This window comes from Eublepharis macularius, chromosome 14 (genome assembly GCF_028583425.1).
Source record: "Eublepharis macularius isolate TG4126 chromosome 14, MPM_Emac_v1.0, whole genome shotgun sequence".
Lineage (NCBI taxonomy): Eukaryota > Metazoa > Chordata > Lepidosauria > Squamata > Eublepharidae > Eublepharis > Eublepharis macularius.
This window is the reverse complement of record NC_072803.1, coordinates 41,282,476-41,308,101: the sequence shown is the minus strand read 5'-3', so window position 1 is coordinate 41,308,101 and position 25,626 is coordinate 41,282,476. Positions and strand designations below refer to the sequence as shown.

The following is a 25,626-nucleotide window of genomic DNA, read 5'->3' as shown; positions in this document are numbered from 1 at the left end:
TCTTGAGCCTTATTGTTTTTGTAATCTTTTTGGCTGTTTTGTAGGATGACATAATATTTTAGATTTTTCAGATCTTTTGGTAATTTTTGTCTTTGGTTCACTACACTAATATTTTAAAAACCAGTGTAAAATGTTTTTGTATATCAATAAGCATTTTTCAGGATCTCAACTGCAACACATCATGGTCTGCTTATACACAGGGTATCAGTCTCCTTTTGGCAGCTCCTCAGAATTGGAAGGCCTTCTAGAAAAATGAGGCATAAGGACGGAGCTGCAGCTAGAAGAAAATACTATCTTTTCCACTGGGACGCCAGGTCCTCTGACCTCCCCCCCCCTCCGTGTGGGAGGTTGGAGGCCCGGCACCTACCTTTTAATGTTTCTCACATATGTGCTCTCCGCCTCCTGGAAGTGATGTCCTCACGCAGGCCACATGTCACCCTGGGAGTGCTCCCACACTGTGCTCCACAGTGGCCTGATTCGGCTTGAATCTGGCTCGTTTACCTGGCTGGCAGAGGGCAACACACCTCCCGGGGCATGCTCCTGGGCGGCGTGGGAATACTGCTGGGCTCTGAAGTGGCCAAATTCATCTGGCCCCCCTGCCAGCCAGGTAAGCGTGATTGGAGGGTGGCGGGTGGGAGCAGGGAATCCCCCACCCCCAGCAGGGGACTGGTAACCCTACTTCCCACCCATACATGAACATGGGGTTTATCTCTATATATGTTTGTATGATTATTTAAGCATGTTGTGTTTCTAATCATTATTCCCGTGAACATTTGGGGAATGAATTGAGCTGGAAATTTTATTATTTTACTTTATTTCAAATTTCTATTCCGCCCTCCCTGCAAGCAGGCTCAGGGCAGATAATGACATATTAAAATACAAAATATAATAAAAGTGACATTAAAACACAATAAAAATCAACACACATTTAAAATAGGATGATGGACAGCCTGGTGGACAATTTAATTAACTGATCACCTGAAGGCTTAACTCACTTGCCCTTGGAAATCAGGCTAGGGCTGTAATTGCACAGAATTTGGCATCCTCTGAATATCTGCTTCCTTTCAAAAATAAAACTGGATTGATTGGGGACAGGAGTGGCACCATTCATAACTCTTTGTCCCTTACCAGGGGTTGTCTAAGAAACTGAAAGCCAGGATGGTGTAGTGATTAGATTGTCAGACTAGGATCTGGGAGACCCCTTTGAATGCTGACTCTGCCATGGCAGCTTGCTGGGTGACCTTGGGCCAGTCATATCTACCTCAAAATTTAGTTGTGAGGCAAACCATGTAAGATGCTCTGGGTGCCCACTTGGGACAAAGGCAAGGTGTAAATGAAGTAAAAACACACACAAAAAAACCCTGGCCTCTGCCATGAACTCACTAAGAAGCTTCAGGTGATCTTTAGCCTCTGAAATCTGTAATATGGGGATAATAATCCTGACCTACTTTGTAGGGCTGTGGTACAAATTACAACAAGACAATGTATCTGCAGTCCATCAAACATCTCCAAGGATACCTTATTTCCTGTTGCACTTCCAATAGTATGTGCTTTCCTGAGTAACCAAAAGTTACTTGCAGGCCATGACATGTGAAACTGTGTGCACAGGCATTTAATCAGCCCCAGTCACACACGTGCCTTTGTAGGGTTGCCATCCTCCGTGTAGGGCCTGGAGTTCCCTGGAATTATAACATCTTCATACTACAGAGATCAGTTTCCCTGAAGAAAACGGCCACTTTGGAGGCTCAAATCTATGGCCTTATACCCTGATGAGGTCCTGCTCCAAACCCACCTCCCCCAAGGCTCCACCCTACCTTTACTTCTACTAGTCTCTTTTGAACAACCATTACAGAATTTCTCATCTACACATAATAACATCAGGGAGATCCTTGCTGCCAAGGCATAGTTCCAGCTTTCAAACAGTTCACAAAATGGGATGGAAAAGGGTAAGAGGTAAGTTTAGGTATGCTTGCCAAACATATTGCTAGAAGAGACGTATATTTTATTTATTTTTCTCCCCAATAGAGACCCAAAGCAGTTCATAAGATGGTTCTCACTGCTCCATTTTATCCTTACAGCAACAATTCTGCAACCACTCCAAGGTCATTGAGTGAGCTGGAATTTGAAACTGGGTCCCCAGAATTCTAGTCTAACTATTATGCTACCCCGGCTGCCTAGCAAGAAGCACACAGCTAGATTAGATGCTGCATAAAAGTATAGGTTATGGCATGGGGAGCCCCTGCAGGAAAATGTGCTCTGTATATTATTGCAAGACTGAGATATGAGTCCCATTTGAGAGCTTCTAACCAGTATTACACATGTCAAAAAACTACAGGTCAGTTAAGTGCAGTTTGGTTGGGGAGTTGCAGGTTTGAATTCCTGCTCCATCTACAAGTTTAGGGCCAGACTAGATGTGATGGCATCCTTGTACCCACCACAGGAACACTTCTATCATTTAAAAGTGATTTTTAAATGCAGCAAGGGCGCAGTCCTGATCTGGCTGACAGTGCAGAGAGCTAAGGCACTCTTGTTTCTACCCCTGCACCTTTTAAAGTGCTGAAACAGCCATGGTGGAATGTATGCGTTTGGCTGTTTTGGCACTTGAAAAAACACTGGGGGGGGGATGTACAAGAGCACCTCAACCTTCCATGCTGCAGGCCCAATCAAGATCAGACCCTCATAGCATTTTAAAATTACTTTTAAATGGCAGTGGTGTCCCTATGGTAGACTCGAGGATGTTGTCATGTCTAGTTTGGCATATTTGGCAGGTCTCTAATCTGAATTATATATTTGAGGAAAAAATCACTATATTTTAGATCAGGAAGACCCCCCCCACCCCCCATTCTGTCCTCATATACTGGCAAGTGATCCAGACTTGTTTTTCTTTCTTTTACCTTCTGCTTGGCTTGCATAGTTTTATGGTGAGTCCCAAGCAGAGTTACATCCATCTAAGCCCGTCAAAGTCAATGGGCTCAGAAGGGTGTGATTCTGCTTAAAACTGCACTGTTATTTATTTAGAGCCTTTTGCTCTGCAGGTTCTGGCTGCCTCACTACATGTGTTCCAGTGTGTTAAGCTGGTGTTTTTACAATTCCTTCTGATGCTTCAGCTATCAATCTTGGATTTGTTGGCGGAGGGGAAGAGAGGAAAAGGGTATCTTTTTACTTGACCATGATCTTTTCTTTTTTACTTGACCTGATCGTCTTTCAGCAGCATTCTACCCAAATCAACAAATGTGCTTTCTTTACAGTAGGAAGGAGAAAAGCATCACTTTTTCCTGCTTATCATGCAGCTGATACAAATACAGTTTGTCCCTTTTTGTTTTTGTTTTATAGTGAGCAATCTTATATGTGAGATATGCTTGGGCTTGGCAATATCAAGCACATGACTCTTCTATCCCTCCAGTCCGAGCAATCCAGGCTGTGTTTTTCTTTTACTCCAGTAGGGTGGTGAGTGGACAGTGAGTCTGTCCAGCCTGTTAGTGCAAAGCATGGAGTCAGCCAGCGTCTCAGCATCTCAGAGCATGGTGTTGGTTGTTTCCTAAGCCTGGGATGTGGGGAGAGCCAGTGAATGTGGCCAGGACACAGCCTTGAAGCTGCTTTTGGTCAGGGATAGATATTCACTCTCCTGCTAGTCTGCCATGAACTTCAGTGCTGCTCTCCTGCTGCCTCTCTTCTTCTGGCTTTGTGGTAAGTAAAGTTATGGGACCTGCTTTTATTTCATAGTTAACTGGAACTTGCTCAGGTTTCAGGGCCTTCTGTGGCAGCAATGTGGAAATTCTGGGAGGAGGAGAAGCAGCTACTGCCTCTGTCTGGTTTGCCTGAAAGCACGGTACAGCAAGTTTTCCACAAATTCTGGGGCACGTTCACTACAAATATAAGGTAGTTTCAAACAACTTTGAATGTGTAGTGTAAAAATACCCTCTTGTTCTGCAGTTTACTGCTTAGAAACGGATTCTTTTTGCAAAGTTCCATAGGAAAAAAGAGGGAAGTTATTAAGCAGATGATTTCAGGCAAAAAATATATTCAATAACGTAGTGACTGGGTTTTCAATAAGTGGGATCCTTGAAATATGGGGACTGGTATGAAGATGGGGGGCATTGAACAGAGAAGCAGAAAGTGAGAAAGGTAGAACAGAAGGAAAAATCCTACATTAGAGTTAGAACATTTCATTTGCAGAACAAATTTTTGCTCTCAAAACTGTAGACTGGTTTTGGTAATGCATCATCTATACATAATAGAAGTTTGATGTGTCAGCTAGCTAAATGTTCAAGACTTCCAAGGGGATTGAATTAGGGAATAAAATTGCAACTGTTTTACAAAGCAATTTGTGGCCTCCTGGAATATCATTTGCAAGAGGTGCTGGGGAAAGGCTTGGCCTAGACTGTTCCTCTTGTCATTTAGGGATTGTAAGGTCACCTAAGGAACTCACCCAGCATTTTCACTGTAAAGGAAGATGTGGGAAATGAACAAGTTTCCTTTGCCTGCCTCAGACTTGCCAAGCCCTTAAACTAAGCAATACATAGGTTAGGGAGGAGTCCTGCATTGGAAAGGATCAGGAAGAAAAAGGCAGAATTTGGGCTGAAAGGCTATTGGTTCTTTTCCTCCTACTCACAATCTCGAGCATCTTGCTTGCTTACTAATCCTTTCATTTGCCTTGCTTGAGTTGGGCTCTTATTTTATCCATCCATTGACTCAGGACCTGAAGGAAAAGTGTTTGTGTCTGAAAATTTCTTCCCATCCTTCATACCACTTCTTTGTCTGATGTGCTGGCTCCTAGTGCCTGGAATTCCACTGGTTACTGGGACGCAGCAGGGCTGCTTTTGTGTCTGGTAACCATGGTTACTGAACAAGTGTGTGAAGCAATGGTGGGAGGCTTTGTGTTGTTGCTGAAGAGAGCCTGTAGCATGCAGTATTGCTCATGAATGAGCCAGAGTGCTGTAGGACTGTTATTGGGGTGATTTTTCTTTGCAATCATAGAAGCAGGAGGCTGGTCACTTCAGAGTTTGGAAGGCTCCGTGTGCTATTCAAAAACAATCACTACATTTACCAAGCACCATATAAACCTATAAATCATGCAATGGGTATGTTTGCATCACTTCATTTATTCATGTTTTCAGGAAAGACAGAATTCCAACCCTCTATTAGGCAATTGTTTAGTGGAGAGTGCTGTCAAGTCACAGTTGATGTATGGCAACCCCTGGTGGGGTTTTCATGGAAAGAAACTAACAGAGGTGGTTTGCCATTGCCTGCCTTTGCAGTCCTGGTCTTCATTAGAGGTCTCCCTTCCAATTACTAACCAAGGCCAACTCTGCTTAGCTTCTGAGATCTGACAAGATCAGGCTCACCTGGGCTGTCCAGGTCAGGGCTAGACAATTGTGATCACCTCCAATTTATAAGGCGGGCAAACAGACATTCAGAAGTTAAGTGATGAGCTTCAAAGTTGCAGTGAATGAATTAGCAGCTAGTAGTTTCCAGGGCCAGCTCTGAGCTTCTTTCCATCAAACTAGGGACCTGTTCAGTGTGGCACCACAGCAGTCTGTTGTGGTGCTCTACAATAGAATTAGAACATGGCTGCAAAGGAGCTGTTTGCATGTCACCAGCAGCACACAGACTGTGTTGATCTCACTTGTGGTCATAGCAGGAGACTCTCAGGGTCAGTTGAGGTGATGCAGTTGATGTGACAGGAGGACATATCAAGCCCATGCATTATTGGTACTGTCGATGTTCAACTCCTGTTTCCTGATTTTGCTTTTTGGAACTTAAATAGCACACAGCTGTGTTTCCAGTTATTTATAACTTATTTAAATTCATTTAAAATACCAATATCCCACTTTTTCAAACTAATTTACAAAAAAGTCAATCAAATTAACCAAAACAAAATTAAAAGCAGTAAGTAAAATAATAAAATATAAAACTTAATAACATAAAAACAATCAGTTAAAAACCAAGTCAGCGAAATGCTTAGCCATCTTAGAATTCTTTTCACATTGAGGACAAGGTATGTATCTATATATCTATATTTATATCTATATAAAGATGGGTAGCCCTATTAGTCTGTCTGTACCTGTAGAAAAGAGCAAGAGTCCAGTAGCACCTATAAGACTAATGAAATTTGTGGTAGGGTATGAGCTTTCGTGAGCCACAGCTCACTTTTTCAGATACAGCTAGAATGTGAGTCCATCTGTCCTTATATCTAGGAGCATGGAGTGATTACAGAAGCCAAATGATAATAGCTGGTGAATGACAATAGCAGGCGTAATTGGATAGGGTGGGGTATGCAAAGGGGTAGCCTATGTCTCTATTCAGCCAATGCATCCACCTGGACTGAATAGAGACATAGGTTTCCTGTCTCATTACTGATGCTGATTTCTCCACACCCACTATCCCTCTGCGTACCCCACCCATAGAGCTATAGCTATATCATATGTTTAAAATACCCTAATTGGTACATTTTCTAAATTCAGGGATGTGGTCTGAGAGTCTGAGAGTCACAGCTGTAAAGATTCTTCTTTACCCATAACTTCATTGACCTACTGTAGAGTTGGCCAATAAGCAAGGCATCAGCTGGCAGGAGGCTCATGTAGGGAGAGGTGATCCTTAAGATATGAGGGTCATGGACCATAACAGGCTTTAATGGTTAAGATCAGCACTTTTAATTGGGACTAGAAGTAGATGGCCACTAGTGAAACTAGCACAGAAGACACTGAATATATGCCTGCTTTCGACTACTTGATGGGAAGTGAGCAGCTGCTTTCTGACCCAGTTGAAGCCTTCTGGTTGTCTTCCAAGGGCATATGTACTTCCAGTTGGGAGTAAATCTGATGCTGTCTGATCTCCTTCCCTGTAGACATCTTGAAGAGATGTCAGACGTGTCCCTGCCGTAGTGTTCCTTCCTCTTGTAAGTGGCTGATTTGTCTGTGTTAACTGCTAGTGTATTTAGATTGGATTTAGCATTAAAGCTTGAGAGCCAGTATAGTTAACCTGAACACACAAGAGCTCCCTTCCTTGATCCCATTTCTGTGTTTGATGATCTGGAGATCAGAGAGGATGGAAAGCATGAAGGTCATCTGGGGGGGGGGTGTTGCTGAGGAAGCAGGGTCACAATGAGAAGTGGGAGATCAAAGAGCTTCTGGGGCAGCCCAGGGAAGACAACTATAAAACCAATGTGGATTTATGGTCTTTGCATCATCCCCTTCTTGAACTACCTAGAAATATGATTATAGGCAGGGTCTCATCTCCAAGGCTGAATGAGACCAGGAGTGATGATCAAATGAACACCTGGTGAGTCCTCTATTCATCGAGAACACCCTTCATATTGTGCTTAATGATGCTATGAATATTCAGTTTGTCAGTTTTGGTACTGGCAGCCCCTGCAGAGGCAGTGAGCCTGCTGTAACCTGAAACAGTGAGCCTTTCCCCTCTAGTCTATGAAGGTGATTCCAGGCAGGGTATTGGGGGAGGGGGGAGATGATCAGATCCTAGTGTACTTGCAAACCATTTAGAGATAGCATTCAGTCCCCAGGACATTCTTACCTTTAAAGCCCTAAATGGCTTAGGGACAGGGTTCTTGAAAGACTACTTCCTCCCATATTGTCCAGCTTGCTAGTAAAGATCTACCTCACAAACTGCTGCCTTCATAGGCGAGGCAGGGCTTTTTCAGTAGTGATATTTCATCTGTGGAATGCCTTTTCCCTTGAGGTTCATTTGGCCACCTACCTTACTTTCTTTTAGGTTCCAGACACATTTCTGTTTACTCAAGCTTTGACTTAAAGGGCTGATCTCTTAAAATCATTTTACAGTGTACATTTAGTCTGAAAATTGTTGAATTCACTTTCAGCAGTTCAATTATTTGTTTTTTATTCTCTGGCTGGGTTTTTTTAATGCTGGGTTTTAATTTATAACTTTTAATGTTATGTTTTACTATAATAATTTATAAGCTGTTTCAGATAGGTTCTCCAGGAAAGCTGGCATTTAAAAAAACCCATAAATAAATAAATAGTTTCTATGAGTTCCGTAGGCAAGTCCAGAGAGCAGGTTATTTTATACCTTTTAATATATTTATTTATTTACTTCATTTAACGTACACCTTTCTTGAGGTGGATTACAAAACTAGAAAACAATGCGATAGAAAAGTATAATACATCCCAGAAACAAGCAAAAATTGGATTACAAGATGTAGGTGGTGAGCAGAGAGGTGTTCTGCACATGGTTTTCAATAATGTTCCTTTTGTTGTGAGAATAAACTCTGGCTCAGTTATCTGATAAAGCCCAGTTCCTTTATATGCATTTATATGATTGTGCAGTTAAGAAGGAAGGGGGTGTCCCACACAGAGGCATAGTGAGCTAATGTGCCTGTTTCCCATGGCTATTCAGGAGTCGAATTGAGGCAAAAATGGGAAGCTGATGGTAGTAGTGGTGGAGGAATGTCTCCCTCTCGTTCCTGATAGGACCTGAACATTTTTACTCTGCTCTGACATTCTTGAGAGTTGGTAGTGACAGAGCTGAGCAAGACTGAGAGGTATGCCTAGGTGGTGTTCCCAAGTGAAGCAGGTAAGGAGGGCAGTCTTATTCAGCTGGAAATGGTGTTCCTGTGGCCCCAGAATACACAGTCTGCACCAAAGGGGCCAAGAAAGCGAGTTGTGAGCCAGGAAGTCTCCCTGGACTGAGCCAGCACTTCCCTGGCAATGATCGTGTAAATGCAGTACAGAACTGGAGATCCATAATTTTTTTCATAGAAGAGTTCAAATACTGCTCCCTCCCTTATTCTAGCACTTCTGTTGATTCTCCTTTATAAAAGTGGATTCACTGCATGAGTAAATTTAAAGTACCCCCCACAACACACACACTGAGTTTGTTGGTATTAACTGTCAGATTCTAGTACAGGAATTTGACAGTGTTGCATCTGTTAAACTAAAGTGTCCGTTTTTTTGTATATTCCCTGTAAGAGCAGGAGAGACTGCTCAGCAGTCCCAGGAGGGCCCCCAGCCTTTCACTGCACTGTTCAACTCCAGGTTCCTTCCTTCCTGGGAGTCATCCAGAGAAATGCCCTTCAGCTAATCCCTTGTGCTGACCAGGAGAGGAGGGAGGGCAGCAGAGGTCACCCAGGATTTACTAATATAAGCACATGCCTTTCCATTGCCATGGAAACATAACTCTTTCCATCCCTCCTTTTAAAGTTTTCCTAGTAGTTGTTTAGCTATGTGTGTTGCTCAGGGGGCCAAAGCATTCCCCCCCTTTATGCTGTTGACTCTAAAGGGCAATTACTTAGCAGGTCAACAGGAACTTTAGACAGATTGCCCTCTTGGGTTTTGTACTTCTGAAATGGGCATGAAAGCCAAATAAAACCACACAAATATTATGCAGTTAATTTTGCACAAGTGCAGGAACTGGATGTGGACGTGGGAAATGGTCTTTGAGCTGGGATGTACCATAACACCGCCATGGTCAGTACCTGCTCCCTCATGTTCTTTAGCTCCTCCCTTCTCTCTGTACTAGTGCTCTCAGTAAGACGAAAAAAAACATTCTAAGGCATGTGCAGGATGAGTAATTACTACCAATCCAAAATATCTGGGTTTGGAAGAGGAACTTCCAGATTAGTGGAAGGAGGACCAAGATTTCAACTATCAACTATCCTTGGGTGATAAATTAAACATTGTGTGAATGACTCCTACTAAACTTGAATTTTGATGCCACTGAACTGAAATATCCCATCCTACTTTCCCAAGCTCATGTTTTGTAGTTGGTAGAGTAGGTCTAGAGAGACCTGGTGTTCAAATTTCCATTCACCATGAAATTGACTTTTTGACCTTGGGCTAATCTTTCTTTCTCAGCCAAATCTACCCTACAGAGTTGTTGTGAGAATAAAATGGGGAAGGGAGAACCATAGATGCTGCTCTGAGTTTGTAAGAGAAAAGGTGAGATAGAAAGAATATTAAATACTGCCCTCCGCTCAAAAATGGGCTACCCTTTTCACAACTCTAAATCTTAAATACCTACCAACAGACACTAACATTCATTCCAAAATTCAGATTTCTTAGTAGCCCTTTCCCCTTTGGGTAGGATCTCTTTCTTCCCATTCACTTTAGCTGTATCAGCAGGCTAAGCTTAAAAAATGATGCTGGTTCCAGTGTGTTCATTTTTGGTTTGGTTCAGGCTCTTGTTGTAGCTGGAGTCTCATCTGACTCCACCAAATGCCATCAAATTCTGGTTGTTCAGGCACTTTTTATCCAACTGCTTCATTAAATGGTGTGTGCTAAAATGACAAGAGTGATGAACTGAGAATCAGATTTATTTGTAGAACTGGGGACAATACTAAGGGATCCCCCCCTTTGCATTATCCTGAAAGATAGCAAGTAACACTGAAGAATTATACAATGAAAGGGCAAGTGGAGACTCTGTCACCAGCAATCAGATGTGCATCTTTTCAAATTATAAGTGTTTGCATTTCTCTTGCAAGCATTTGCTCTGTTTTTAATGGAACATGAAAGGTAGATTGTGTGTTTTAAAAAAGGAAGTGGGCTGATAAGCCCCAATGCTTTTGTCTTCCTCCCTGGAATTTTAAGTGAGGGGTTTGGGCAGTTTAGAGGGTGCTTATCATCAGAACTGTCTGGAGGACAATGAAGCAGCAGGTAGTGTGCATGGCTAATGTTAATGTGACATTTAAGTTGCGGTGGGGGTTAGAGCCACATGGGTGGTGGTTAGAGCCATTCAAAATTTGGTCATGGCTTAGGACCAAAAGAAAAGCAATTGAATGTCGAAAAGTTACAGATGATATTTTGTCTCAGCCACCTCCTACTCACTGGGAAAATCTGAGAGGCCATGATTTTGTATAAAGCTGAAAGCTTTTAGGAATATGAACATACAAGTGTGCATACCACACATATGGTATAAGACTTTTGGAGAATGGATGGGGAGACCTAGATTCAGTTCCCCACTCAGTCATGAGTGGGCCAGACACTTTTTCCCCAGCATAATATACCTCGCAGTTTTGTTGTAAGAGAGAATCATGTTTACTGCCCTAAGTTCATTGGAGGCAAAGCAGGATAAAAATGTAATCAACCTAGCTGTCATTAACTTAGACTGTTTTTTATTCTACTAGATCAGTTTCATTTCATTTCTTTGATAGCTTGTAGGCAAGTTTTCTTTTGAACTACTGAATTTGTTATTATTGGAAAAGAGGTACCAACTTAGCCCATAAGAGGAGGCAACTGTTTTTCATAAGCTAGTGTAACTCTCCAAGGTCCCAGTTCCAGGCATTTGAATTGCTAAAGTTGTAGCTAGGATCTTTGGAAGTGGAAGATGTTCGATACATCTTGCAATTCATTGACATACTGCATGGCTTTGTTTCACAGTGGAGTGACAATAATCCAGAATCCTATCTCTTTCGGAGACCTATGCTGCAGCTTGCAATGACCCTTCTGCAGTTGTTGTCTCTGGAGTATTTGTTTGCATGTGATGCTGGGATATACAGTCCTTCTGTGCTGGAAATAAAGATCTCAAGGGATCTGTTTTTGCAGCCCACAGGGGAGGGGTGGGGGTTAGAAAGTCAGTTTCAGAAGTAGGGCCATGTAGCACAGAGGGCCATGTAGCACAGGGATTCTTTGCTTGTCTGTTCAGAGCAGGGGTCAACAACCATTTATAATTAAAAAGCCAAATTATGTCAATGTGCAGAGCAAGAGATCAACAAAGAGGCAGTCTAAGAAAGCCTATTTGCATAGCTGAAAATATACAGCATAACATTACTGATAACGGACATGTTGATTAAAAGTCCATAAACCTGCTGCTCAAGCACTGGGTTTTGTGGGCCCTTTATTAGGAAGTGGTACACATGACCCTTCTGCAGTTGTTGTCTCTGGGGTGTTTGTTTGCATGTGAAGCTGGGGTATACAGTCCTTCTGTGCTGGAAATAAAGACCTCAAGTGCAATTTTTTCTAACAAAAACTAATAAATATAAAAGGAGCGCTAACATAAATCTGTGCATGGTTCATACTTGGATTACTGGCAAATATACTAAATACACTATAATTTTCTTTTCTGTGAAGCATCTCCAAGAACCCTTTTAGTCCATAAAAGTCTTTGATTGTTGTTCCTTTCACATACAGGTTATTATCTAGCATCCTAACTATCCCTCCAAAATATTTTAACTATTTTCTTTCTTTTTTTAAGAACCAAATTTAGTTTCATACTAAACCACATTTGACTCTAGAGCCACAAGTTGTAGATTGTTGGTTCAGGCTGACTGTGGAATTTTGCCTTGAAAAGTTTTTTTTCTAAAACTGCTTCTGGTGTAGTTAGCTCCTGGGATTCCTCCCCCTCACTGAAATTTCATATGTTTTGTTAACAGACAGCTTGTGTGAATGTCGTATATCTGATGGGTTTCACAGTAACCTTAAAGAGAGGAATTAGAATATATTTATAGCTCTGTGAGTAGTTCATTTATATCTTTCATAAAGATACAAAAAGGCATCAACCTAGTATAAAAGTAATTTCTTTGCAAGGCCTCTGTAAATGCAAATTCCAGACTTGCGCTGCAGGTGGGAAGGGGTGTGGGGGGAGGCTTATGCTCTTTATCTGTGTCAGCCTTTGAAGTTTATCTGAATCTGTTCTCTGTTCTTCTCATATGTGCAGAGCCACTTTTCTGGAAAGGGTAGTAGCTGTCTAGTGCAATTTTTGCATCAGGAGGACAAAGAGCAAAAGTTCAGGGTGTCTCACCCAATCATCACAGTGTCAAAACTGGAAATTTCCTCATGGCAAGGGAGATGATGCCATCATTTCAATGTACAAACTTATCAAACAATTCATAGAGCAGCAATTTTCTTTGCTTGAGTCATTTAGGAGCAAAGGCTAATTGAGACATTCTGCTAATTATGCACTTTACATATTCAAAGTGTTCATTAATAAAATAATAGTCTATGCCCATGGACCCTAATCACTGAAAAGATCAAAAGTGAAGATTACAAAAAAGACATGCTTCTCAAGTGCAACAACACATGTAAAACTTGACCTCTCTTCAGAAAATGAAGTACGGTGTTAATTTCCTAGTGCCATTGCAGCTGTTGTGCTTCCATGTGAATGAGTGCAACAGAATAGACACTTGTTGGGCACAGCTTGACACATGGTACCAAAATTCTGTCTGAGGTTGAGTGGGCTACAACTTACTGTTTGACCTGTTTGAGGGTCCAGATTCAAACTCCAGCATACTGTGTCAATTATTTGAAGTATAACTGGAAAAGGCACTGTCCTAATATTCTGTAGTGATGTGGCTCCTGAGATCAGGATAATGCATTACCTTTTAGTGATAATGCATTATCCTGATTATGTTATCAGTTTCAGTTGTTAAACAGCAATTGGATGTAATCCCATAGGTGGTTAAAAGTCACTTTCAGGGTCGTTTTCTGCCTTCTTCCCTGTTCCATAATGAAGTACTGATGCCCTTTAAAGCAAGTCCTTATGGATGGTAGGTGGTGGTCTTCCGAACATCAGAAAACTTATATTTATTAGTTTTTGAAGACCTGTCATTATATATCTCACGCCATGCACTTCATCTTCCTCCTCCAGGCTTCTCTGAGCTTTAGCTAGCATTTGTTCCTCCAGTTCATTAGTGGGGACCTATAAGGAGTGCTTGACAACACAGATTCTTCAATATAGCTTGCTCCAAAGGACCTTTCTCCTTGTAAATAATGAACCTCTTTCATGTGCCTCTGGTTGGGCTGAGTATATTGTGGGGGGTAGTGATGGAAGTAGATACATGCCCCGGAGGAGGAGGAGGAGGGTTGCCCAGAGCAGGCCTCCAAGGAGGGGCCAGCACATTACCGGAAAGAAACATTTACAAGCACACAAGACAGGGTCTTTTCCGTATGTACTCTCCTAGCCTTCTGGTGAAATATGAAGATATATTTGTTGGCCTTTGATGTGAATAAGGGTGATTTTTATTCCTGCCACTGATCTGATATTGTGTGGCTTATCCAATATTTATCATACCTGATGGTTTTACTGTATTTATAGTTGACATTTCATTGTTAGTAGTATTTGATAACTGTAAACTCCTTTGGATACATTTTTGAAAGATGGAGTATAAAATGCCTAAAATAATAACATTATTATTGTTGTTGATGTTGTTATTACTATTACTACTAGCACTGCCACTACTATGGGTTAGGAAGATCAAAGTATTCCTACTTCAAACCCATGTGGAACTTGGTCCAGACAACCTCTTTGAAATTTGTGTTTGTTTTGCCCCCACTTACTTTCCCTGTCGTAAGCTGCTGCTTTTTCTGTGATTTGAACTTACTTAGCAGCAGTGTTGGCTCACACTGGGGAGGGCTATCATTGGAATTACAGGGAGGCCGGTGATACTGCTGCCATGCCCATGCGGACGGCAGCATATAAGGCTTAGGAGGCCTTGCTGCTAGGTGATTTGAGAAAGTGCAGGGGGCAGGGTTTGAGCTGGAAGGTCTCTAAGCTTTCTTATGCTCTTAGTGCTGTCTTTAGATGTGTTTTGGGTACGGTTGCCAACTCTGGCTTGGGAAACTCCTGGAGCTTTGGGAGCAGAGCCTGGGGAGGATGCTTAGCAGGGATATTAGGCCATACAGTTCAGCTGTGAAGCTGCCATTTCCTGCAGGGTTATTGATCTTTGAGGTCTGGAGACCAGTTATTTCCAGGAGAACTTCAGGATCCACCTGGAGGTTGGAAACTTTACTATATGGAAAAGGCACCAGCTATGCCACCAGCTGCCTACTGGAACCTCAGCAGTCATTTCTAGGAAAATTTCTGATATGAGTCCATGGAGAAGAAGCAAGAGTTAGTATTGAGCCTGCATGACAGAAGAATTTGAACTCCTCAGAGCTTTCCTCATTTGTTCAGTATGCAAGCTGAGGAGGAATAAACGCTGTGAGAGTGTACATGTGAAGTTCTTGTCCTGTGAAACTCAGATGCAACACAATCACTAAACTATCCCAAACCAGGTTTCCTCTCTCCTTCTGTGCTTCGCATCCCACTGCTAACACAGGAAGGATGCCACATACACCAAGCAAGCACATGTTTAAGAGGGCAAAGACAGTGGCAATATGTACGTCCCAAAGAGGATGACACAGCCATCCAAGATTTCACTAGACACATTAAAGTGAATGTTAGCAACAGCTACAAATGTATTCAGTTACTGAAAAGAATGTGAACTTCTGGAACTGGCTGGGAGGAGAAGATATGCACCGCTACTCCCATTAAAATACATGACCCCCTACCTCCCCCCCCCATTTTGATTCTGCAAACAGCTACTGCTACTTTCAGAGCAACTTAATTTAGTCACTCTGTTGCTGAACTTGCCATCTGGCTACTTCAGCCAAACTGAGTTAGGCTGCAGAAGTCAAAATGTAGGGCATAAATGAATGCCACCCCCTCACAAGCACTTCCTCAAGACCCACCCCAACAAAGCCAAAGGAAGTAGTTCAAGATTCTAGGTGTCAGCACTTAATTTCTAGGAGCTCAAAGAGCCAGACAGTTAGGATGTCCTCTACCTTGTAAGGAACATCAGCAGATCAAACACCATGAAAATTAAGAACCAGAACCATGCCAAGAAAAAGCTCTAGGGCTGAAAATGGAGGAAGCAGGCTTGGTAAAAACAACCTCTTCATTCATCTTGCATGCTTCCAGAGAAGCCCGTGCTGGCAAAACCATTTATGAATGGCTTGTGTTGCTGCCTCTTTTTTCTTCAAAATCATTATTTTATACCAATACTTGGAACGCAGCAGGAGCTTTGCCTGGGGCAGCAACCAGGCTCCTTAACTGTCTAACCTATCCTGTTTCTGCTAGACTGTTTGGCGTGAAGAGAAATGTTTCAAACAGACCCTAGAGAGCAATTCATGCTGGGAAAATTTTCACAGAACCTCACATGCCCAGGAACCCCCCTTTGTCACAATCCGCGCATTTTGCAAAACTGAAAAAGCAGATTATCTCACTATGAAAACATAACACATACTTTCATATCACCTTTCTGTGATATATGTAAATGATTTTTAAAATGATGTATTAGCCACATAAATTTCAAGAAATGATGGGTGACTCTCCAACCTCTAAATATCAAATCAATGAAATAAATATAAGAATTATACATGTCCTCCCCTCCCCCCGAGAATGCTCTCCTCACCTTTCACGCACAAACATGTCTCCCTGCATCTGGTGCAGTGCCTATGAATAAGGCCTACTGCTGCCAACCCCCCCTTCCCAAACACCCACAAAAGTCCCTCTTGCACCCTATGTGAGTCTCCCTGCAGGGGAGAAGCAGTTGCCTCCTCTCCATAGTGTCTATGTGCTTCCCTCGCACAGGAGACTATCTTTTGACATTCCCCTCTCCCCGTGTAATAATGGTGTCTGTGGCAAAGGAGAGTGGGGAAAAAGCCATCTCCAGGTGAGAGATCCTTACACACACACCCATGCCTGGGAAGGGAACAGCTGCCCCTCCCTCCGTGAAGAGACACTTCCTGTTGGGGGACTCCCTGCCCCACTCCCTTTATGCCTCCCACCTGATGCAGGATTCCATGGTTTCCTTCTAATCACTCCACCCCACTCGGTTGCCAGGCAGAATCGAGCAACATGAATGGGTTCGGCAGGCAGGGAACTCTTATAGAGTAGCACAGTTTGCCTTGTCAGTGAAGAAAATCTGAGCTTGAGCTGTGCTTGATGGTTCAGACTCCTAATGTATTTTTAGGTGTTTTTGACATAGCTTTTTCATTTATTGTTCATGTTTTACTTATGAGTTTTATTTGCTTAATTGTGATGACCTTTGGCCACATGCAATAAACATTAGTCTGAATATTCATTCTTTACTACAGGACCTCAGTTTAAAACGGATGCCAGGATTAAAATTCCAGATGAGCTTGAGGCCAAGTATCTATCTTTTTTAGGAAATGACCCATAAAAACTAGCAATGAATGGTGCCAATGTTAGTGCTGTTGATACACGGATTCTCTATACTGTAGTCCATCTGGTGTTGTGACAGTCCATTCCTAGCAGTGGCTTACAGTCTTTTCATGGCAGGTGCACCTCAGCTCCTGACAGTCTGACTGCAAGCCGTTTCCATGTACCTGTGGTACAGCTACTTTTGCTGCAGATGGAGCAACCAGCGTGTTGTGCCAGGGCCTTGTTGCCTCCTGGAGTTTTTCTGTGATCCAGGCTGAGGCTGGCTTCTCATTAGAGCAGCTTGCCAGCGAGGGGAGCCCTGCTTTTGAGCAGGAGCCTGAGTTTCCCGCTCTAATTGCTGCAGTGAATTCCAGGCATGTTCTGTCATCCCTGTTTTCTGCCTCAGTGGGAATTTGAAATAAAAGCCCTGACGGTAGGATAAAGGGTGTGCTGGACATTGCAAAGCACAGCACATTCCACAGTGTCACATGAAAGGAGGGAGGGATGGGGCCAAACTGGGGGAAAGTGCTGCAATATCCCCTCACCCAACACCTCCAGTTTGATGTTCAGTCAACAGGGGAGGGAGACAATCTGAAGGTGAGTCATGGAGAGTATGGGGAGGGGGCAGAAATCAATGTGGCAGAGCCAACGAAGAGGTAAAGCACGTCAGTTAGTGAAATAACATCTTCATGGCCAGTTTTTTAACATCCTGTGTAACCTGAAAGCTTGCATCCTGTTTTTTATACAGTAGTTTAGTGTATCCAATGCCACTACACTAAACTGTGTAGATTCCCCATGTTTACCCTTTGCTTCAAGTGGAAGATCAAGACCAGGGATCAACTCACTAACATTACCTGAAATGGGGCTTTTCCAAGGACTTTTGTACAAAACCTTAGTGTGGCTTTGAATTTTCTTTCCCACTCTTCTGGTTCAGTGTTAAATCCTATAACCAGCATTAGTAGGTGAAGATTGCTGTCTTAATACAGATCAAGACTAGGGTTGCCAGGTCCAGGTTGGGAAATTCCTGGAGATTTGGGGGGGGGGGGGTGGAGCCTGTAGATGGTGGAGTCTCACAGGGTTTTTTGTTGTGGGGATGATAATCACATACTTTGTAAACAGCTCTGAGTGGGTGTTAAGTTGTCCTGAAGGGCGATATATACATTGAATGTTGTTGTTGTTGTTATTACAACAATAGTGTAGGACCAAACTCTAATGCCAATCAAAAGGTGCCTATTATCCAACTGAGGTTTACCCTGCTCAGTTGGCACTAACATACAGCTGCCCTTATGCCAGCATCAGTCTGACCAAAATTGCTCTTTTTTCCACAGGACTTGCCTCTTCTGAACTGGGCAGTAGCTGCTACTCCTCTCCATGTAAGAATGGAGGGACCTGTGAGGATGCAGAAGGGAGCTACAGATGCCTCTGTCCTCAGAATCCTCTGGCCTATGTGGGACGGAACTGTGAGTTCCTGTATGATGCATGTAGTAGATATGCATGTCCACCTGAATGGATTTGCAGTGCAACTCCTGGACAGATGAATTACACCTGCCACTGTAGGCCAGGCCTGATAGGTTTTGGCTGTAATTTTGAAACTGACATGTGTGAGAGTAGCCCTTGTCCACAACCTCACTTTGAGTGCATCAAGATTACCAATGGATATGGCTGCCAATGTCAGAATAGAGACAGCTGCCAAATTCAGCCCTCTCATTGCTCCAGCAATCCCTGCCGCAACAATGGTACTTGTATTGAGACTGCTGGGTGGTATACCTGCAAGTGTCGACCTGGTCATGTTGGGACTTACTGTGAAGAGGATGTGGATGAATGTGCCTCCAGCCCATGCCATAATGGTGCAATCTGCCTGGATAGAGTCAATGAGTACAGCTGTTTCTGTGTGCCTGGCTTCCAGGGCCACCACTGTGAGATAGACATCAACGAATGTGCCTCCCGGCCTTGCCAACATAACAGCACCTGCCTCAACCAGATGGACCACTATGTTTGCCATTGCCTGCCTGGCTACACAGGTACTACTTGCCCCTTCACCTTACTGGATTTGGCTAAAGGGCCATTTTAATTCACCAATCTCGTTCCAGTGAGTAATAGTTATCTAGAAAGGGCATTAGTGCCTTACCATCCAACTGTTTCCATGCTACAGGTAGCCAGAGTGCACGCTGGGGCTGATGAGTATTTATTGGAGAAATATGGATGAACCACATTAGGAAAGAGTAGGATATGCAGAGATCCTTCGTGTATGTCCCCGCCTGTGGGGACAAGTTGGATGGTGATGAAGAAGTTGGTCTTTTCTGTAGAGATGCCTCACTCCTGGAGCGTCCTCTTTTCAGAGATCTTTCTTGCATTGAATCTTCTTAGTTCTAGGTGCCAGGTGAAGATTCCCCCACCTCCAGGGTTTTGGTTGACTTTTTATTTGGTTGTTCCATCTGACCACATTGGTGGTTATGATCCCCATTAATTTTCATGTCATCCATAATTGTTGCTGGTTTTATCACCTTTTTAAATTGGCCATATCTAGGATTCTGGGTGCTGTGGAGTGGGTGATTAAATTTCTCTCGAAAAGGCTCAATAGATGGATTTCACCATATTTTAGGATTAGGGAAGAGTTTCCCCTTTATTTTATGTCATCATAGATGCAGTGATTAATCAAGGACTGTTTGAGTGTGGGGGAAACAGATTTTGGGATTAGGTGGTTTGATTTTGAGGGGGCTAACCTGCTGACCAATTGGCCTGTTGGCCAGTCTGATTGCTGATGAGATAATGGAATGGATAGTAAAGTAGCTGATAATATGGGAGGTAGATATCATCAGAAAGCAGAGGTTGCACGTGCTCTGGAGTGTAAATAATCTTGGGCTAGAAGGTGTCTCTAGCAAGGAGTAGCCACTGGCTCTGAATTTCCCTGCCTATCTCTCCATGTGACCATCTAGGTTGGCATTGATTCACTCTGCATCTATCACTTATCTACTGAAGCAGCATACACAAGGGAGTTTTCTCTGTTCTCCTCTAGCACTGGTATCGGGATAGAATTCAGCATGTATTGACCCCACCCCCCACCTGGTACTAGCTGGCACGTAAATGCTCTGGCCTTGCTCATCCTTGCAAATGAGCAGCAGCCCTTAAAACAGTTACATTGCTGCTAAGGAATGTCAGGGCAACTGGCTAAAGATTACCAGTGGGGGTCGAGGGGGTGTTGAAACATCAGATGCCCCTTCCTTGGTTCTTAGTCACTGTGTTGAGTCGTGTGGGAGGCCAAGCCTGCTAGGCGATGGAATTTTTGCTGAAGGAGAACAGAGGTGGGGAGTTGGGGTGGGAAAAGAGAGAGATTCTTTCAGGCAGATTTCCCAGTTTCACTTTTTCTCACTCTCTCTTCCTCCCACCAAAGCCTCAGGATGAATAACAACATTTTACAATCAAAATACAACATATGTTAGCAATAGATATGAACATCAAAATGCTTTTAAAAATTCCCTCAACCAAACACCATTGTGCAGTTAAATTAAAAATGCCTTCCACCAAAAGATAAAGCGGCTGTATACTGAATTAGACCTTTAGTCCATCAAAGTCAGTATTGTCTACTGAGACTGACAGCAGCTTTCCAAGATCCCAACCATGGGTCGTTCACATCACTTGCTCCCTGATCCTCTGAGCTGTCTGAGACTGAACTTGGCACCTTCTGCATGCCAAGCAGATGCTCTGCCTTTGAGCCACAGCTCTTCCCTCAAGATGTGAGGTGGTGGCAGTGTGTGTTGATAGTATGGACATCCTTCAAGAATGCATTTCATCATACTTTCCTTGTCTGAATAGTACAACACAACAAACCTATTTCAAGTTTCATAAATAAGAAGGCCAAAACAGGCACGTCATGGGAGCAGTGTCTACTGTCTGCTTGGAATTTGGGGGCATGCAATCTTGGCTGGTTCTGATGTTACTTTTTACCATAGATTTGAGTATTTTGGAGATAAAATATGTGACAGTAAAAATTATTTACATACTTAGAATCTATAAATGAACTAGAGCTTCTTGGAGAAGAGGGAAATGACATTCTTTTATTTAAAAAATTAAATTTTTTAAAAGATTTTATTTGAAAAGAAAAGATATAACAATAGAAAGTGCATAGAAACTTATACAGGCACTACATTTAAAATTAGATTAAACTAATAGAAAGATACATTCAGAATATATAACAGCACAACTAAATTGTATGATAGCTCTCATTCCCTCTCCTTACCTACTTATACTCAACCTTTGGTATCAACAATTTTTAATTAATAATTTCTCCTGTGTTTCATATTTTTATCTTTGTATCAAATTACCTGAATTTATATTAATTTTAACCTAAATAATCAAAGAAATCTTTCCATTTCCCCCAAAATTCAACTATTGGTCTATTATGCAGATAAGAAATTAATTTGGCCATTGATGCATATTTGTAGATCTTGTCTAGCCACTTTGACATGTCAGGGCACCTTCTGTGTGCCTCCCTCCAATGGAGCAGGGCTCCTTTCAAGGCAGGTACGTCTGCTGGGGTGTGGCAAGCCCAATCCTGGGGGTCTTTCTGCCCTGTGCACTTGCTCTTTGCAGGGCAGGGGAGCGGCATTGGCAGCTGGCAACAGTTTATTTAATTTATTTATTAATTTGATTTTTAGCCCACCCTCCCCGTGAACAGGCTCAGAGCAGGGTACAATAAAATGCTCAATGAGCATTTAAAGTATAAACATATATAAATAAGATTTAAAATACTAAAAACATAAGTACAGTGGGCCCTCCCTTCCAGCAGGGTGGTTGCTACAGGCCCTCCGCACTGCAAGCTTCACCTCCAAGCGGGGAGACCCCACATCCTATTTGACTGGAAAGCCACCCTTGGCCCAGTGCCCTGATATGGGTGCTGTGATTGCAGAGGTGGTGGTCCCCGGCTGCCTGCTCTCTGGTGGTGGGGGGGCAATGGAGGTGTCAGTGGGCCACAAGGATTGTGGCTCACGCATTGGCTGTGCCATTGCTTGCCACTCCTGCACTTGTCATGGGAGCAGTGCAGCCACTGGAGAATGCTGGCAGGGTTGACAGGGTAATGGCAGGGCAGGCATTTTCAGCAGCAGCCGTGCTACTCCTTGCTGGGCTCAGCCACTGGTGCTCAGCCACTCTTGCCAAAGTCCTTAGGGTGCATATTTGCTGCAGGCCTCAGGATTGTGCTGCCTGATAGATTGTCAGGTAATAGTCCAAAGATTAATACTTTGGAAGGATGATAAGACAAAGTAGTTCATGAAATGAGGGAGCAGCAAGGAAAACTGCACTGGGTTCTGCTTTCTGCCAAACAATATTTCGTAGCCTTTGCTACAAACTGCAGGGAGTGAGGCTGAGGCAGCCTGCCCTGAGTTTTATAGGAAAACTGCTGTTATGGACAGTAGCAATAACTAGCATCCTGACTGCTTAGTTCTGCAACACCCTATTCACTTTCACTGCATCGTGGTTTCTTTGGGAAATCTGGCAGTTGCATTTAATGGATTGCTATCCCTGGAAAAGATGTGGTCTCCTTCCTTCCTCTGGGTAACCATCACCTGCAAGCTGCACAGCTCCCACTGATCCCACAGTAGGACTTTCTGGTAGCTGAATCAATGCTGGACCCTTCAGCATGAGGAGATCAGATAATGCACTGCCTGGATCCATCCAACAGACCAAAAAAAAAAGCCATGTTGAGATGACACTTTGGCCTCCCTGATTGCCACAGCTTGGACATGTCAGGTCTCTCAGCCTTCATTTCTCATCTGTGAACATGGGGGTGATGGTATAATGCTGAGGCAGTCTGGTCGAGTAAAAGGGCTTTTGGATCTGGATCTCGGAAACCTGGTGTGTATTTGAGGCCTACATTTGTCATGGACCTTGGGCATGTCACATACACTCAGCCTCAGTTTTCTGTCTGAAAAATGATGAGCTACCTCACAGGATGGTTGTGAGAACGAACAATGTGAAGTCTGGAAAGCACTTTACAGATTGAAACTGCTGTGTAAATTTGAATATTAATGAATATTTGAATATTAATGAATCATAATCTCCCCCCCCAGGTGTGAACTGTGATGTAGAGATTGATGAATGTGCATCAGACCCTTGCTGGAACGGTGGCACCTGCAGTGACCACATTGGGCTATTCACCTGCTCTTGTATGCCAGGCTATGAGGGGGTCCAATGTGAGGTGGATATCGATGAGTGCCAGAGTCAGCCTTGTCTCAATGGTGGCATATGCCATGACCTGGTTAACAGGTAAGTGAGGATGCTGGACAGATGTCTGCCTGAACCATTCATGTAACACACAAAAAATGACTTTTTTCAGATAGACCATAGGTGAGAAATTATTTAAAATAACTAGCCCACTAACTCTGTAGTAGCAACTACCAGCAATCCAACTGCAGTCCGAAAGCCCAGAGGGAGAAGATGCAGCAGCCAGACATCCTTCCATTGTGGCTGCTAAGACCTCACTAAAATGATAGCTTAATTGATATTTGTGTAAGTTTTGAATAGCTATAAGCCACTTTGAGATTCAGTTATTTTTGATTAAAAAGTGGGGTAGAATACAATTAATAATCCAAAAGAAATCGAAAAGTGAAATAACCAGGCAAATGATAATCTGAAAATGACTCAGTGAGGAAGAAGCAGGGGTGAGAGACGCACTGGCCTATCTAACAATCAATGGTAGCTCTGTCCTGCTCTTTCTTCTAGCTACAAATGTGATTGTCACAACACTGGCTTTGAAGGGCAGCATTGTGAGCTGGATATTTTGGAATGTGCCTCCCAACCATGCCAGAATGGTGCAACCTGTCTTGAAGGAATTGGACGCTATAGCTGTGCTTGCTGGCCAGGTGGGTGAAGTCACATTGTCTGTCTAACTCAGTACTGTCAGTAGCTTTCCAGAGTCTCAGGCAGAGAAAGGCTTTTCTCAGCTATCTGCTACCAGAGTTTCTTTTGCTGAAGATACTAGGAAGTGAATAGAGGACTTCGTGCATGCAAAGCAGATGCTTGGCCACTAAGCCAAGTCCCAGTCTGTGCAGTCTGTCCCATGAAGCCTCCTAGGGCAAATCTACACAGGAGAGTTATTACAGTCATTCCCTCTCCCCAAAGAAACCAGGGAATTGTAGTTCCGGGGGGAGGAACTAAGGCTCAGAAAGAAAGAATCCTCAGAATGCTTATCAAACGACAGGTTCAGAATGTTTGGGAGGAAGCTGTGCCAGATAAATTAATATAAAACCATTTATTAATATTATTAATTATCACCATCATCATTAAGTACCTTAACTGCTAGATGCTTTACAGTAATCATGTTAAAAGGACACAAACTCTGCAGCAGAGAAGACAATGTGGAAAGGACTGAGAGAGGCGGTGTATCAAGTGGGGAGAGTCTGCTTCAACCAGCTATGGGAAAGCTGGAGGAGGCAGAGTAGAAGCATAGGATTTTGCTGATGTGCTTTGTCCTAGTTGGCAAGTAGTGTGTTAGCAAGAAGCTGAACCACATTCAGCTTGGTAGCCTGTCCTTTGACCAGTTATATAACCTTTCTGATACCAGAGAGGCTCACATCTCTTGACTTGTATTAAGATTTTTGCTGTTCTCATCTAACCCACTGCGTCATGATAAATGATGCACATTCCAACTCTGTCTAGGGCCTCCCTTGCCCAAATAACCCCTGCATTCTGTCACCAGGCTATGTGGGGGAACACTGTGAAGAAGACGTGGACGAGTGTGCCACAGAGCCCTGCTTCAATGGTGGCCAGTGCTATGAACGATCCAACCATAGCTACTACGGGGAGTATGTAGATTTTCCATCTCAGTTCAGCTACCAAGAAGCTGCTGGGTTCATCTGCAAGTGCCAGCCAGGCTTTGATGGTGAGTGCCGTGGTGCCAGGGAGATAGTATTGTTTCTCTCTCAGTAGTCCAGAAGATGGAAGAAAAAAGGGTTTTTGTAAGTGAAGTGAAACAGGCCTACATGTGTGCCATGATTGATCAAACCATCAAAATTCAGGAACTGACTCATGGGGCAAGAAATAAGTGCGTTTCAATTTTTAAATCTGTTTTTGGCTCTTCCAAAGGAGATACCTGCTCGGTTGACATTGATGAATGTGAATCTGAACCGTGCCAGAATGGAGGGCGCTGTGTGGATCTGGTGAACAGCTATTGGTGTATCTGCATGCCAGGGTACTCAGGTAAGGGAGAAAACATTATGCCAGATAACAACAGACTAAGAACATAAGCAAAGCCATGTTGGATCAGGCCAGTGGCCCATCCAGTCCAACATTCTGTCACACACAGTGGCTAGAAATCCAGTGCCATCTAAAGGACTGTCAGTGAGGCCAGGACACCAGAAGCCCTCCCACTGCCTTCCTTCCAGCACCAAGACAACAGAGCACCACCTCCCCACAAAGAGAATACCATCTATCTCCTGTGGCTAATAGCCACTGATGGACCTCTGCTCCATATATTTGTCCAGTCCCCTCTTGAAGCTGGCAATGCTTGTAGCTGCCACCACCTCCTGTGGCAACGAATTCCATGTGTTTATCACCCTTTGTGTAAAGTAGTATTTTCTTCTATCTGTTCTAACCCGACTGCTCAATAATTTCATAGAGTGCCCACGAGTTCTTGTATTGTGAGAAAGGGAGAAAAACACATCTTTCTCGACCTTCTCTAACCCGTGCATTATCTTGTAAACCTCTATCATGTCTCCCCTCAGTCGTCTTTTCTCCAGG

General features: G+C 43.2%; 1 protein-coding gene across 1 annotated transcript in view; it reads left to right on the top strand.

Moving 5' to 3' along the window:
- The first annotated feature begins 534 nt into the window (after window positions 1-534).
- Window positions 535-25,626, top strand: part of CRB2 (crumbs cell polarity complex component 2) — a 49,089-nt gene continuing 23,997 nt past the window's right edge. The window contains exons 1-6 of the mRNA XM_054997253.1: window positions 535-607; window positions 18,222-18,914; window positions 22,959-23,154; window positions 23,611-23,750; window positions 24,587-24,769; window positions 24,973-25,086. Of these exons, the coding sequence (XP_054853228.1) occupies window positions 535-607; window positions 18,222-18,914; window positions 22,959-23,154; window positions 23,611-23,750; window positions 24,587-24,769; window positions 24,973-25,086 (1,399 nt within the window). The remainder of the gene's footprint in view (window positions 608-18,221; window positions 18,915-22,958; window positions 23,155-23,610; window positions 23,751-24,586; window positions 24,770-24,972; window positions 25,087-25,626) is intronic.